At 36.6% G+C, this 13,145-nt stretch overlaps 1 protein-coding gene across 1 annotated transcript; it reads right to left on the reverse strand.

Annotated features, from left to right (window-relative positions):
- Positions 1-259: 259 nt before the first annotated feature.
- Positions 260-718, reverse strand: LOC149167160 (uncharacterized). Its single transcript, XM_089430389.1, has one exon. It carries the CDS (start codon positions 716-718, stop codon positions 260-262), a length of 459 nt encoding a protein of 152 aa, XP_089286515.1.
- Positions 719-13,145: the final 12,427 nt, after the last annotated feature.

Below are 13,145 nucleotides of genomic sequence, written 5' to 3' on the forward strand. Positions count from 1 at the left end.
TTTATTTTTACAATCTTAGGGTCACTAGAGGTACCAATATATACTTCAATGAACTCCCCTGGATCCATCTTAATTTCATCTTTTTTCTTTGTAGCATCATGATGATCGAAATGTTGCTCCAAAGTGACAATGTTCTTGGGAGATTAGTTATATCTTCATTATTTTCAGATCGATCATCTTTATAACTAACCTCAAAATTTTCAAATTCATCCAACTTACTGAGAAAACGAATCACCTGTCTTTCATCATAAAAAACCTGCTAATGCTCCATATTGTCAGGTACAGAAGGTCTAAAAATAATCTCCATTTTAATCTTATCCTTCAACATTTCATTAGATAACAGCAAAGTAGATGTTGCTACATCAAGTTCATCCGCCAAGTTATTCTTTTCTCTAGGGATAGCTTCTAGATCCAGAGCATCAAAACATTCCATAGTATCCCATACAACATTTCGATAGTTCCTTAATCTTTGGTTTTTACATGTAAACTTATTCTTAATTTGCATGATAACCAAATCAGAATCTCCCTTGATACTAAGCAACTTAACCTTCAAATCTTTTGCCAATTCGAGACCCAACAATAAAGCTTCATACTCGGCAACATTGTTGGTCGCTCCAAACTCCAATCTATAGGCAAATTTGAAAATATGACCAAGGGGAGACTTTAATACAATTCCAGCACCTTTACCATGCCTAGAAGATGCACCATCAAAATACATATACCATACCTTATTCTTTAAATCACCCACCTTCTCATCAACCTTGACCTCTGGGGGAATTATAGAGTTAGACAGAATGGCATAATCCCAAGGCTAGGTTGTTCCTTTATTATTTCATTATGGGGACTCTTAGGATCTTCAACATGGAATCTTCTTTCAGGCTCTCTGTTAAGTCTAACAAATCCATCACCTCTAGGAGAAGGAATCGTAGCATATGACCAATTCATCTGAATACTTCCACCTAGATCAAAGGCCCATTTCCTAGACAACAACATGCCCCAAGCATCAGGAACATCAACTACAACTATGTCCATTACAATCATTATGTCAGGGTAAACTGATAAATGAACTTGTAAATCCTTAATCAACCCATGAACTTCAATCTTCTTAGAATCCATGGCACATATGTTGTAGTAAGGTCTAGAAATTCTTAAGTTAAGTTGCTCCATGACCCTCTTGGTCATAACACAAGCCGAGGCACCAGAATCCAACATGCAGTTATACAATCTATAACCATTAACCAGCAAAGTAATAAAAAATGGTTGATGATCTTTGTTATCTGAATCCATACTTTGCAAATATATGGGGGCATCCTGATAGACAGTCTCAAGAGCCTTCTGTTGAGAAACATTCACATGAGGAGCTTCAATGGCTTTTAATAACTTAGCCTTTTGGGAAGGAATCTTCAATATCTCGGTGACAAGAACCCAAATTTTTGCATTATTAAACCAACTTCCCAAATCAACATCCAAACCAGAGCTTGAACTAGGGTTAAAACTTCAAGGGGGAATTTGATTTCCACTTTGATCCTTATCCCTTCTTTGGTAAGTCAAACCCTTATATTTCACAATTTCCAAGACTTTCTCTGGAGAAAGATTTTCACCAAATAATTCAACCATCAAATCCTTTTCATGATCAAAATTATTTATACTAAAGGAAGATGTAGAAGGCCTAACCTCATGACTATTTTCCTTAACTTCCATCCAATCTTCCATAGATAATGAAAACTCCTTGCCAACCACATTTATTTGATTACTTATTCCAAACATCCCACTATCCAAAATCCTCTTAACTATGGGGCAAGTAGCCTCTTCATGAAGAGCATCACAAGCCCTACAATAAGGAGGAGTTTCATCCACAAGATCAGCAGACTCAAGAGGATTTGGAGGTCTTTGGTCATTAGATGATCCTTTCCTTTGCCAAGCATTATTATTCTGATTATTATTATTATTTCTAGGTTGGGAACTTTGGGCTTGAGACCTTTCCATTTGGACCAATCTAGAGTGTAAGGCACTTATTTCTTTAGCATGGTTAGATATCAACTTTCCTTGATTTAGCTCCATGCTTTCAAGTTTCTGTAGTAACTTTTGCATAGGATCATCATCAAATTCTTTAACCTCTTTCCCTTTAGGCTCTTTCAATTTGGTTGACGCCGTATGAAAACTTGGGATTTCAGACTTCCCAGATGCTTTCTTATCCTTTTCAAGCTCTTCAGCTAAAGTCTGAGCAACTTTATAGTCATGACTCTTAGCCTGTCTCAATTCATAAGAAGTATCAGGATTAAAAGCATCAATGTAAAAATCCAAAAGAGATTTATCAAAAGGCTTATAATCTTGAGGTAATTCTTTAATAATACCATTAAATCTCCTATTAAACTCTTCTACAGTTTCATTTTCCTTCTTCTTTATGACACTGATAGCCTTAACTAGATGCCTTTCTTCTCTCTTATCTCCATACTTTTCCTTAAAGGCATTGATAATCGATTGTAATGAGTCAAATGAATTATCGGGCTTTTCCGTAAACCAATCCAAAGCATCTTCTTCCAAAGTAAGAACAAACAGGCTCATCTTCACATCTTCATGATCATAATCGACATTTCTAGCATGTTTACCCATCCAAGCGCTAAAATCTTTGAGATGAGCTTGAGCACTAATTGCATTATTGCCCTGAAAAGAGGGCAATTTGTCAATCCCCTTCTCCGGAAGATCATTGGGATAACCTTGAATGTTAGCAAAGTTACAAGGGGCAAACAAGTCCATGATGTCTTGCTTAGCCGGGTCAAGAAAAAGCAAATGGATATCAGAGAGAGCTTCTTGTCCGAGATTAACAAGAAGTGTATGGGAAGAGAGCTTGTGTAATCGTACTCTGAGAGCCCTTTCAGGATCAGGAGCAGGATTAACCAAGCTACTTGGATGTCTTCTAGTACACACTCCTGTAGAAGATAAAAGAAATGGAGTCGCCACCCGAACATAAATCTAACTTTGATAAATCCAGATGCAAGAAAGGAACCGAGGACAAGGAACTTATCCTACTGAGAGATGAAAGGATGATAAATGATAAGATGAAAATGATTAATACGGATGTCGCAAAGCCAAGGTCCAAAAATTGGTCCCCAACAACGGCGCCAAAAAATGTTGTCGCATAGAATGTCTAGGCACCACGACAACTGCTCAAATCGGGGGTTGTCACCCTGATCCCCAATCTCTCCGTTTAAGTTGTCTCCCACAACAAACAAAGGGGGGTAGACCCTTAAGAAAATGGATGGAAGAAGGAACCAACCAATCCAAGAGACACAGTTGAGCAACTAAGTACCTCTTTAGATCTAGCAAGACTTTTAAAGGATTCGATTAAATTTAGATGATTGATACCAGTGCCTTGTGGAGTCAACTATCTTGCTAAGTAAATTTAAGGTGAAGTACTGAATGGACAACTATTGCTTTAATGATTAACTGTCCTATATGAAAATGCAATCCCTATGACTTAAGTGAAATGCAAGAATCTTAATTGATTTTATTTTATATGCATATTCTAAGTACGTCCTTTAAACTTTGTTTGTATTGAGCCTAAACTTTATAGAGAATAGCAAAGAGAAGTCAAGGTGAAGCACACGAGGGTGTGATTAATGATCCCTCTCCTTGAAATATAACGTACCTGGTACCTTTGGCGCTGTAGAGGTTGTGGCTTTGACCACTGCAAGGTCACCGTTTTAGACACTAAAAACACTAGACTTTTCAAGAGAAGACACAAAGGTGTTCCTATCTTTCTTACAACCAAACTTATGCTTGGGGGTCGATTATTAAATGCAAGACTAATTGAGAATGCAGAATGCAAAGAGGAATTAGAAGATGATTAGTGAAGCGAGATTTGAAGCTTAGGAGCACTTAGATTTTCAATTTATTATGAGTTATACCACTAAGTATTTAAGCCAAGTTTTCAATTTTCAATTCCAAAATGAATGCCCAAGATGCAGAATACTACTGAAATGAAATTTTCGCAAGATGTATGATTTGTCCAAAATCACAATTTAGCACTTATCCAATTTCAATATAAAAAAAGCCCAGAATAATTACTTGAACTTTCAAAATAAATAATCTAAAGATGTATGATATGCAATTAGATCATAAGCTAATCAATTATGTTCAACACTATGCAAATGAAACAAATTGTTTTCAATGCAAAGGAGGAATTAAAAGATGATTAGTGAAGCGACATTTGAAGCTTAGGAGCACTTAGATTTGCAATTTATTTTGAGTTATACCGCTAAGTATTTAAGCCAAGTTTTCAATTTTCGATTCCAAAATGAATGCTCAAGATGCAAAATACTGAAATGAAATTTTCGCAATATGTACAATTTGTCCAAAATCACAATTTAGCATTTATCCAATTTCAATATAAAAAATGCCCAAATTAATTACTTGAACTTTCAAAATAAATAATCTAAATATGTCCAATATGCAATTAGATCATAAGCTAATCAATTATATTGAGCACTAGGCAAATGAAACAAATTGTTTTCAATGCTATCAGCTCAAAGAGAAAGGTCCTTTAGACAATCATCCTTAGATTTTTCAATGAAACAAAAGTCAATTAGAAAATATTACTTCTAGGACTGCAGATGTGAAACACTTCAGAAGCTAAGTTTATATGCAATTTCAGATCATGAAAAATAGCAAACATTTAAAATCTCTAAATATCAATCCCCAAAGTTACTTTCAGTATAACCAGTGATGAAAATAGTGAGGACAACAGTGAATTAAATTCTCTTTCAGCGCTTTAACTTCAGAACAACAGTGGGTTACCAATGAATTCAAGATGCCAAGTTAATGCTTAATCAATCAAATAATTTATCTTCTGAACTAATGATGAAACCAAGTATTATGATCAGACCTTAAAGCACTTTAAGACAAAGAATCAGACTTGTAGTTTACCCTAGCTGTTAATGTCATTGTTTAGGAATTTAATGCTTTGTATGATGAGATGAGAGGTTTAGAGATAGAATTTGAAGGCCCTAGGCCTTGAAGCTACTTAACCAATTTTTTTTCCAATGATGAGCAAACTAAAAACTCAGACCTTGGCCCAAATTCACTATGAATTTTCGTTGAGGCTCTCACTTAGAAAAATGTTCTTCTCTCCCACAGTTGAATGCCCAAATTCTTTCTCAATACTCAGAAAAAAAATTTCAAACTTATGTCACAGTGGTTAGGATGGATAAAATTTAAAATTTTGTTTTCAAGGCCAAAAGGCCACGCCAAACGAAGGAAATCGATGTTGTGTTTGACTGGTTTAAGGACTGAATAGGGGTGCGGATTGGAGGGAGGCTGCTACAACAACGTGGAAGGGAAGAGGGTTAACGCATCAAGAAAAAGGGAAGGGAGGGTTGTGTTAAGGAAATGAAGGGAGAGCGAGAGGAAGAGGGAAGCGAAGGCAAGGAGAGATGGGAAGCGAGGGAAGGCAGAGGAGGAAGGAGTTCGCACAAGGTTAAGGAAGAAGCAGCGGAGGGTTGCCGAAGGTAGAGAAGAAGGTTCCACTGAGGAGAGGAGGGTAAGGCAAAGCGAAGGAAGGCTAAGGAGCAAGGAGGATAGGTCTTGGGATGGACAGTAGGCCGAGAGGAGGAACCTGCGGACAGGAGGAAAGGGAAAGTTGCAGGGAAAGGGAGTAACATGGGCAAGAAGTGCGGGCCAAGCGTAGGGAAGAGAAGGAAGAGGGACAAGGGTTAGAGGAGCGACAACGACAAGGATTGGGAGGCTACTGGGCAGCAAAAGGAGCATGAGGAGACTGTGGATAGGCAGTCAAGTCCATGACAAGCTAAAGAGAGGTTGTGTTAGGCAATGCTGGGCCTCTAGGCCTTTAAAAAAAAATCAAATTTAAATTTAGAAAAAAAATTGCCCAAGATTTGACTTGAAGTCTCAATTTTTTTATGAAAACCCCGAATCTGAAAACTTTCGCTAAAATATCTTGTCGTTTTATCCCTACAAACAAGAATTTGAGGCTAGATCTTGTCCTCCAAGGCCTAGATCTGTCTCAAAACCCAAAAATCTCCTTGACAAACTTTAGATCTGTGCCTGCACACGATGAAAATAAACTCCAAACCCAACATATATACAAGAATTAAATAAAAAAAACAAAAACTAGATGTTAAAATTTTAAAATAATATTACAAAACTTCAGATCTATACAAATAAATTAAAGATCTATCATATCTGAGGAGTATGAGTCTGACTTCGCTCCCATATTTGTAGATTTGAGGCTCTTCCTAGCCAGATCTATCTATTTAATACAAATTATAAAAGATAGATAAATTTTAAATTTAGGTACTAGCCCAGAAAATCCCTGCAAGAAGAAAATTGTTAGATAATCTTAAGATTTTAATCAGGAAGGCTCTTCAGATTTTATGCCTCAGGAGTTGGTTGGTCCAATTGAGGACTTCCTCAAACGCCCAATTTTCTAAATACAAATGATCTCTGCACACTTAGGATTGAGATATCAAATCGATAGAGATTTAAAATAGTGATTTAATCTTCAAAGATTAGTGATACATGCTAATCAAATTAAATTATAACGCTATTTTAAGCCCAATAACCTATGCAAGATACTTGTAACATAGATTATTCCACGAAAGTTATTAACCAACAATTTATAACACAAGATCAACAAAACATTAAAATGATATTACCATAAGATATCGGAGAGGAACACCAGTATCAAATAAAACCCCAAAGACATTGCGTTATTATTATTCCAGAAAAGATTACAAGAGAGCTTCAAAATCTAGTACACGACTCAATGATCGGATTCTTTGATGTGACAAATGACCTCTAATTTATAGATTAATTCTCCAACGACTAGCTGGCTTGATCCCCGTCAAAGTAATCTTAACTGTTGATAAATATTTAATTATCTTTTAATCTTCTCCGTTGAAATTATTTTATTTTTGAGGAAAATTCGAATTTTTCATTTAATTCATTTTTAATCAATTCAAAGTTAATCATTTTGAGTTAATTTCTTCAAAAATTTGACTTTGACTTAACTACCAAGGCCCAAAGGTCCAAAATCTCTTAAAATTCTCAATATTCCCTTGGCCGGAGACCTCCAAAAATTAATTTATCTGGGATCCACGAATTTTTTAATTTGGAGAATTAATTTTTCCTACGACACAAAATTAATTAAATTTCTAGCTTGTGATTTTAATTTATTTTTTCCAGAAAATTTAATTAATTGGCTCATTAGGGGATTAATAATTTTTCTAACCCTCAAATATTTTAGCCATGGTGTTTAAATATGAGGGACCATGTACTAAAATATTGTTTATATCAAGATATTACAATTTAATACATGAAGGGAGAAAACCCATTCATTATAGACCCTCATTTATAAAACCTCATTCTGCGACTCATAATGATCTAGTAGACCAAGTAATTTGTAATACAACAATTTAGCCAATTAGCTTAAATCACTCCCAAATTACTTTTATAAAAGACTCGACTAGAACACTAGGATTAACCTAAAATCTTGACAACAAAATCCACCTTAGCTTTAGGGTGAGGTTGGAAGAAAAAACTCTGTTGATCATTTGTGTTTAAAAACATAGACGAATCAGTGAGATGAATAACCTCCTAGGATAGAAATCATCAACAAAATAATAGGCTTACATAGATTGTTACATACATAATAGTCTTACTAAGATCATTTACATTATAAAAATGCAGAATCAGTTTACAACTTTAACAAACTGAAGACCGATGATGAATCCTGGATAATCTGAATGATGAAATCCCTTTTGTGAAATAAGGGGTAAACTATTATAGGGTTGTTGACACGGAGCAGTCAACAGGCCTCAAGATGGATGTGTTGAGGTTTGTAAACGAATATAGCCTCTGCCAATAGAACAAAGTTGAACATACTCACCTGGCGGGGTTGCTACAACCAATCCCTATGCCTAAGCAAAAGTGGGAGAGTATCTCCATGGACTTTATTACTGGGCTACCTATGGTACAGGAAAATGACTACATATATGTAGTGGTGGATTAGCTCACAATGTTCACACACTTCTTTTCCATACCATCTAAATATTCAACATCACAGGTGGTCGAACTAGTTTTCAAAAAAGTTTTCTGATTGCATGGGTTGCCAAAGACCATAGTGAGCAACAGAGACGGTAGATTTGTGGGCGGTTTCTGGAAGGAATTATTTAGACTTGTGGGGACTACACTAATGCCAAGCACTAGTTACCACTGACAGACTAATGGTCAGATCGAGATATAGCCAACAAGTGGCTGGAGGGCTATCTTCGAAATTATGTATCTGGCCAACAAAAGGCATGGATTAGGTGGTTGCATCTTGGGGAACACTGCTACAACACCACTTTCCATATGCTCATTTGTATGACACCCTTCAAGGCACTATATGGATATGCTAGCCCAACATTTGCAGACTGAATATTTGGGGATAGTCGTGCCCCTTTGGTTAAGGACTAGATTCATGATAGCCAAGATATCTTACGAGTCCTTAAGGACAACCTACAAATGGCTCAAAACCAACAAAAAGTGTATGCAGACAGGCACATGGTGGATCATAGTTTTGAGGTAGGGGATGTGGCATACCTTTGTTTTCAACCCCATCGGCAGTCATCACTAAAAACAAAGGAGACACAAAAGCTGAAACCTAGGTTCTATGGGCCATACAAATCATAAGGCGAGTTGGAGAAGTGTCCTACAAACTTGCTCTTCCTGAAGGATGTAAAATTCATGATGTCTTCATGTATCATTCCTCAAGAAGGCCTTGGGAAAATAGGTAGTCAACTCCACTAAGCTCCGTCCATTGGATGAGGAAAGAGATCTAATCCTGGTTTCGAAGGAGATTCTAGAAACAAGGGATTGAAAGTTGAGGAACAAAATTGTGAGAGAGTATCTGGTTAAACGGAAGGATCTACTTATTGAAGATGCCACATGAGAAGGCGAACAAGTACTCAAACATCCAGAGTTGAAGTTGCTTGAGGGAAAAAAAATTTAGGCGGGGAGGACTGTAATGTCCCCAACTGTTTAAGAGAAATAAGACGGGTTCCACTAGCCTAATAAGTTCCCTTAGGCTAAGGCGAGAAATTTTTTTAATAAGGGAACATGATTCGCCGAGGAAAACTTTATAATTGTCTAATGGGTGAAAAGGAGAACATATCCATGGCTAACAAAAAGTGACTATAATTTTATAAAGTGAAAGTCTCCTAAAGTTACTAAGTAAAAATTTAAAGGGGAAAATGGCAATGAAAATGGCCACTCAATTATAAAAAGTGAAAAGTGAGGAGATTCTCCTCATTCTATCACTTGCATTTTGAGAAAAAGAGCTCTTGGAGAGTTTTTGTAGAGAAGCTTAAGGTTTTGGAAACCTTAGCTACCATTGTTAGCTTCGGTGTTGAAACTAGACTCCCTAGTTGGTCTTGAGAGTGGAATCACTCAAATTTCACCGTTGACATTCAAAGTAGAAGATGATTTATAGAAGATCGTGAGGTAAAGTGGTTTTATCAGTTGATTTTACCCTCTAATACTTGATTTTCTACATATCTATTTGCAGAGAGTATTTGTTGAAGGAGAAGGGTCGTATATGAGCTATATTTTTTAGGGTCAAAGCATTTACTCCTTGTTCAAAGTTTCCAAATCTGAGCCCTTTTAGGGTCAAGTTTCTCTGCAAAGGGGATGATATTCCTTCATTTATTTGTTGCCCGAATCCATTTCTCAGTGGGTCAAAGTTCAGGGGAGAAGAGGACTGTGATATCAGTTGAAAGGACAAGTTTATCGTTCGACAAAGTTTGGCATCTCAATGGGATGAGTTTTGGGCATATCTGAACCAATTTTCTTCAACATATCAACGGTTGGGTTATTTATCTTGCTTGCCATGCTCTTTTTCTGATTGAAGAGGGCGTATTAGTTATTACATTCATTTCCAGGTAGAGACACCTCTTACATGGTGGTTGTGTTGACAATTTCTAGTGGTTGATATATTTCTGGACTGTTGTGCGTATAAACTAGGTAACCAAGAAAATATTATAGTGTACCCTTGGCTGTAGCAGACTTGAAGAGGGACGAGATACAAGACATTTTGTTCTTGTGCATGGAGCTAAATCTGAGTATTAAATGGTTCCTCTGTTCGTGGGTTTTCAAGAGGGAAGATTATATGTATTTTGAGGCCAAATTTCTCATTGGAAGAGTCTTCACTTATTGCTGATACAATGAGGTTCTTTTGCCAGCTTGCAATCATTTTATAAAGCATATATCGGGTCTTAGATTTAAAGAATCTCTTTGTGTTATCACTGCTGGTGTAATTTCCTACATTTTCTGAGTTGTAATAAAATAAATGTTGTGAGTTGAAGTGTTTCGTATGGGCCTTTTATTTAAATGGTGTTTTTTCATTCAAGTAAACTCCTGAATATCACCTACAACAGTATGCACGCAATATATTTGACTAAACATTTCACTGAAGTGACACTTTAAAACTAAAAAAAACACAAGGGTGTTTTGGGTGTTTTCCAAGGTGGAATATTACAAGAGCTCACTCCTTAGGCAAGCATTTGGGTTATTATTTTGTTTTTGATCTTGAGCTCTTTGAATGTGGTTGGGAACCCATGAGGAGAACTAGCTTCAGTGGTGAAACTATACACCCCATCTGGGTAAGAGGAGGAATCAATTTAGTCTTCTCATTAGTGCTTAAAACTGGAAAAGAGGAGAAGTTATTCCGACTTCTCAACTAAGCTTCAAAATTAGAGAAAGGATCAAAGTTTTGCAAGATAAATTCTGCATCCATTGGAGGATCGAGTTTATCTAACAGTTGGAGGACAAATTATCTTCATTTGCATGCTGAAATCAAGAGGTCAGGTTAAGGCTGCATAATCATTAGTTGAAGGGCCAAGTTTGCTCTCATTTCGCACGCTGAAGTAGCCTTCCTTCTTTGTAGGCCAATTATTCTTTGTCTACAGCTTGAATCCTAGTTCAATAGGAAGATTAAACTTGGTAATTTAGAGGGTCGAATTAGCTGTTTTTGGAGGCCAAAATTCATCATAGTTTAGGGGCCAATTTGATCAATTTTGGCAAGCTGAGTTTAGTCTTCTCAATAGGCAGAATATTACCTATCCACAGGGGCTATGGTCAGTCTACTTGTACGTTGAGTCTACCATTTCAAAAGGGTCAAAATCTCATTGTACAACGGGTTGCGTTCTAGCTTGTCTAATAGGATGAGTTTTACTTGTGCAGGCCAAGCCCAACATAAAAAGAGGGCGAAGATAACTCTTTGTTAATAGGCCAATTTCATTAGTCGTAAATGCCAAGGTTCCCTATGTATTGGTGCATATAACGAGGGCGGAAATACTCTGTCAACAAATCAAATTTATCAGGTTGAGGTTGAACCTATCCATCATATCAAACCAAGTTTGGCTGGCCAAATCACTCTCATGTAGGAGACTATTTGAAGGCCAAATCATCCACTATAGCAAAGCGAGTTTGTTAACTTGAAGGCAGAGTTTGTTGGATAGAACAAGGTATCCTTAGAGGTCAAAATTCTTGTGTGGATGCCAAGATAGAACGCTTTGGCAAATTATTCACTCCAGGAGGCCAAGTCTCCTTCTTTCGAGAAGCTAAGTTATACGGGGATGAGATTCCTTGTTTGGTAGCTGAGCTAACTCATCATCTACTTAGAGGTCGATCTTTGGTAGGTTATAAATATATTTTGGGAGGGGAAGCTTCTTTGAGGAGGTCAAGTTAGTTTTGAGGGGCCAAGTCCATCTTGGAGGCATTTAAGACCCAACATGTTACTCCCCAAACCTACAACTAACTAGGGAAATTTTTGTAGGGTATTCTAGGTTACATTTTTATTAAATATGAATGGCATGTAATTCCCTATTCTATAATTAAATAAATAAGAAGTTGGTTGAGTTTTGCTAGAAGATTCTTGTGTCTATTGTTCCCCTAGTTAATTTGCACACAAAATGTCTTTGTTTAAAAGATTCTTTTGGTTTACATACAAAGTGTTTGTAGAAAGGTTTACATGCAAACTATTTGTCAAAATATCTCAAAGGAAATTTAAGGATTTTCCAAGTTTAATTGGTTATTCATAATAGGGGATATTATAGTGGTATCAGAGTTGTGCATCCTATCAGCATGATGGGATTAATAGTGAATCAAGTGATCAACACTTCTCCTGAATCCATACAATAGTACGCATGATGGTTCCTTGACAATAATGTTTTCAGGGAGAAAAGAGTAATAATGTAGAACGACAAACCCTTCTCAAAGGGAGTCCATACAGCTCTCCGGACCAAGTAATCAATGAATCCAAAAAAAGAAAAGGAAGTGGGAAATTAGTTGTTTGCATTGGGGCAAATATTGAAGTTTATGAAAACAGGAAATGTCCTCTCTAAATTGGAGGAGTTGGACTCATGTTTGTTTGAGGTAACCCAATCTGATTGGAAGATTTTAAGTTGTGCTTTGAAGCCATCAACACTTGTCTTGATCCAACGTAGGTTTTTAGAACACCCTTGTGAAGAGGTAAGACTTGTAGTTGCTTCTTGCCTCAGTGAGATCATAAGGATAACTACTCTTGTTCCCCCGACAATGATGAAATTTTAAGAAAGGTTCTACAATTGATTGTAGAAAGTTTGCATGGATTGCATGATATCAAGGGACCTAACTTTGGTAAGAAGCTCAAGGTCTTAGAAAGTATGGTAAGATTCAGATTGTGTGCCATTATGCTCGATCTAGAGTGTGATGGTCTAATTCTTCAAATATTCCAATGATTATTCACCAACATTTGAGAGCATCATTTGGAAATTGTTAAAATCAACATGCAAAATATATTGTCCTTAATTTTAGGTGAAGATGATGCCATTTGCAAGTGGTTGCAATCAAAGTTGTTGGCTATTTGGAGGAAGGAACAAGTTGTTTCAACCACTGCTCATGAATTCTCAAAAGGATTGGTTGAGTAGAACATAAAAAGGCTCAAAAAGAGGTTGATTGCAAAAATACTAAATTCAATGGGGTTGCAAGTCACAAGACATTCCAACAAGGATAAGAACCAAATAAGAAGGAAGCAAAATTGTCCATCATGGATAGTCAAACACTTGTTGAGGATCTATTGCAGCCAAACATTGTTGAGGACAAAGGAGCAA

The sequence above is a fragment of the Pinus tabuliformis genome, chromosome 5_1 (assembly GCF_031772625.1).
Source record: "Pinus tabuliformis cultivar Carrire ecotype Pingquan chromosome 5_1, CPIR1, whole genome shotgun sequence".
Classification (NCBI taxonomy): Eukaryota; Viridiplantae; Streptophyta; class Pinopsida; order Pinales; family Pinaceae; genus Pinus; species Pinus tabuliformis.

Coding starts and splice junctions, on each gene's coding strand:
- LOC149167160 (XM_089430389.1), bottom strand. CDS start 718: ATGTATTTTGATGGTGCATCTTCTAGGCATGGTAAAGGTGCTGGAATT.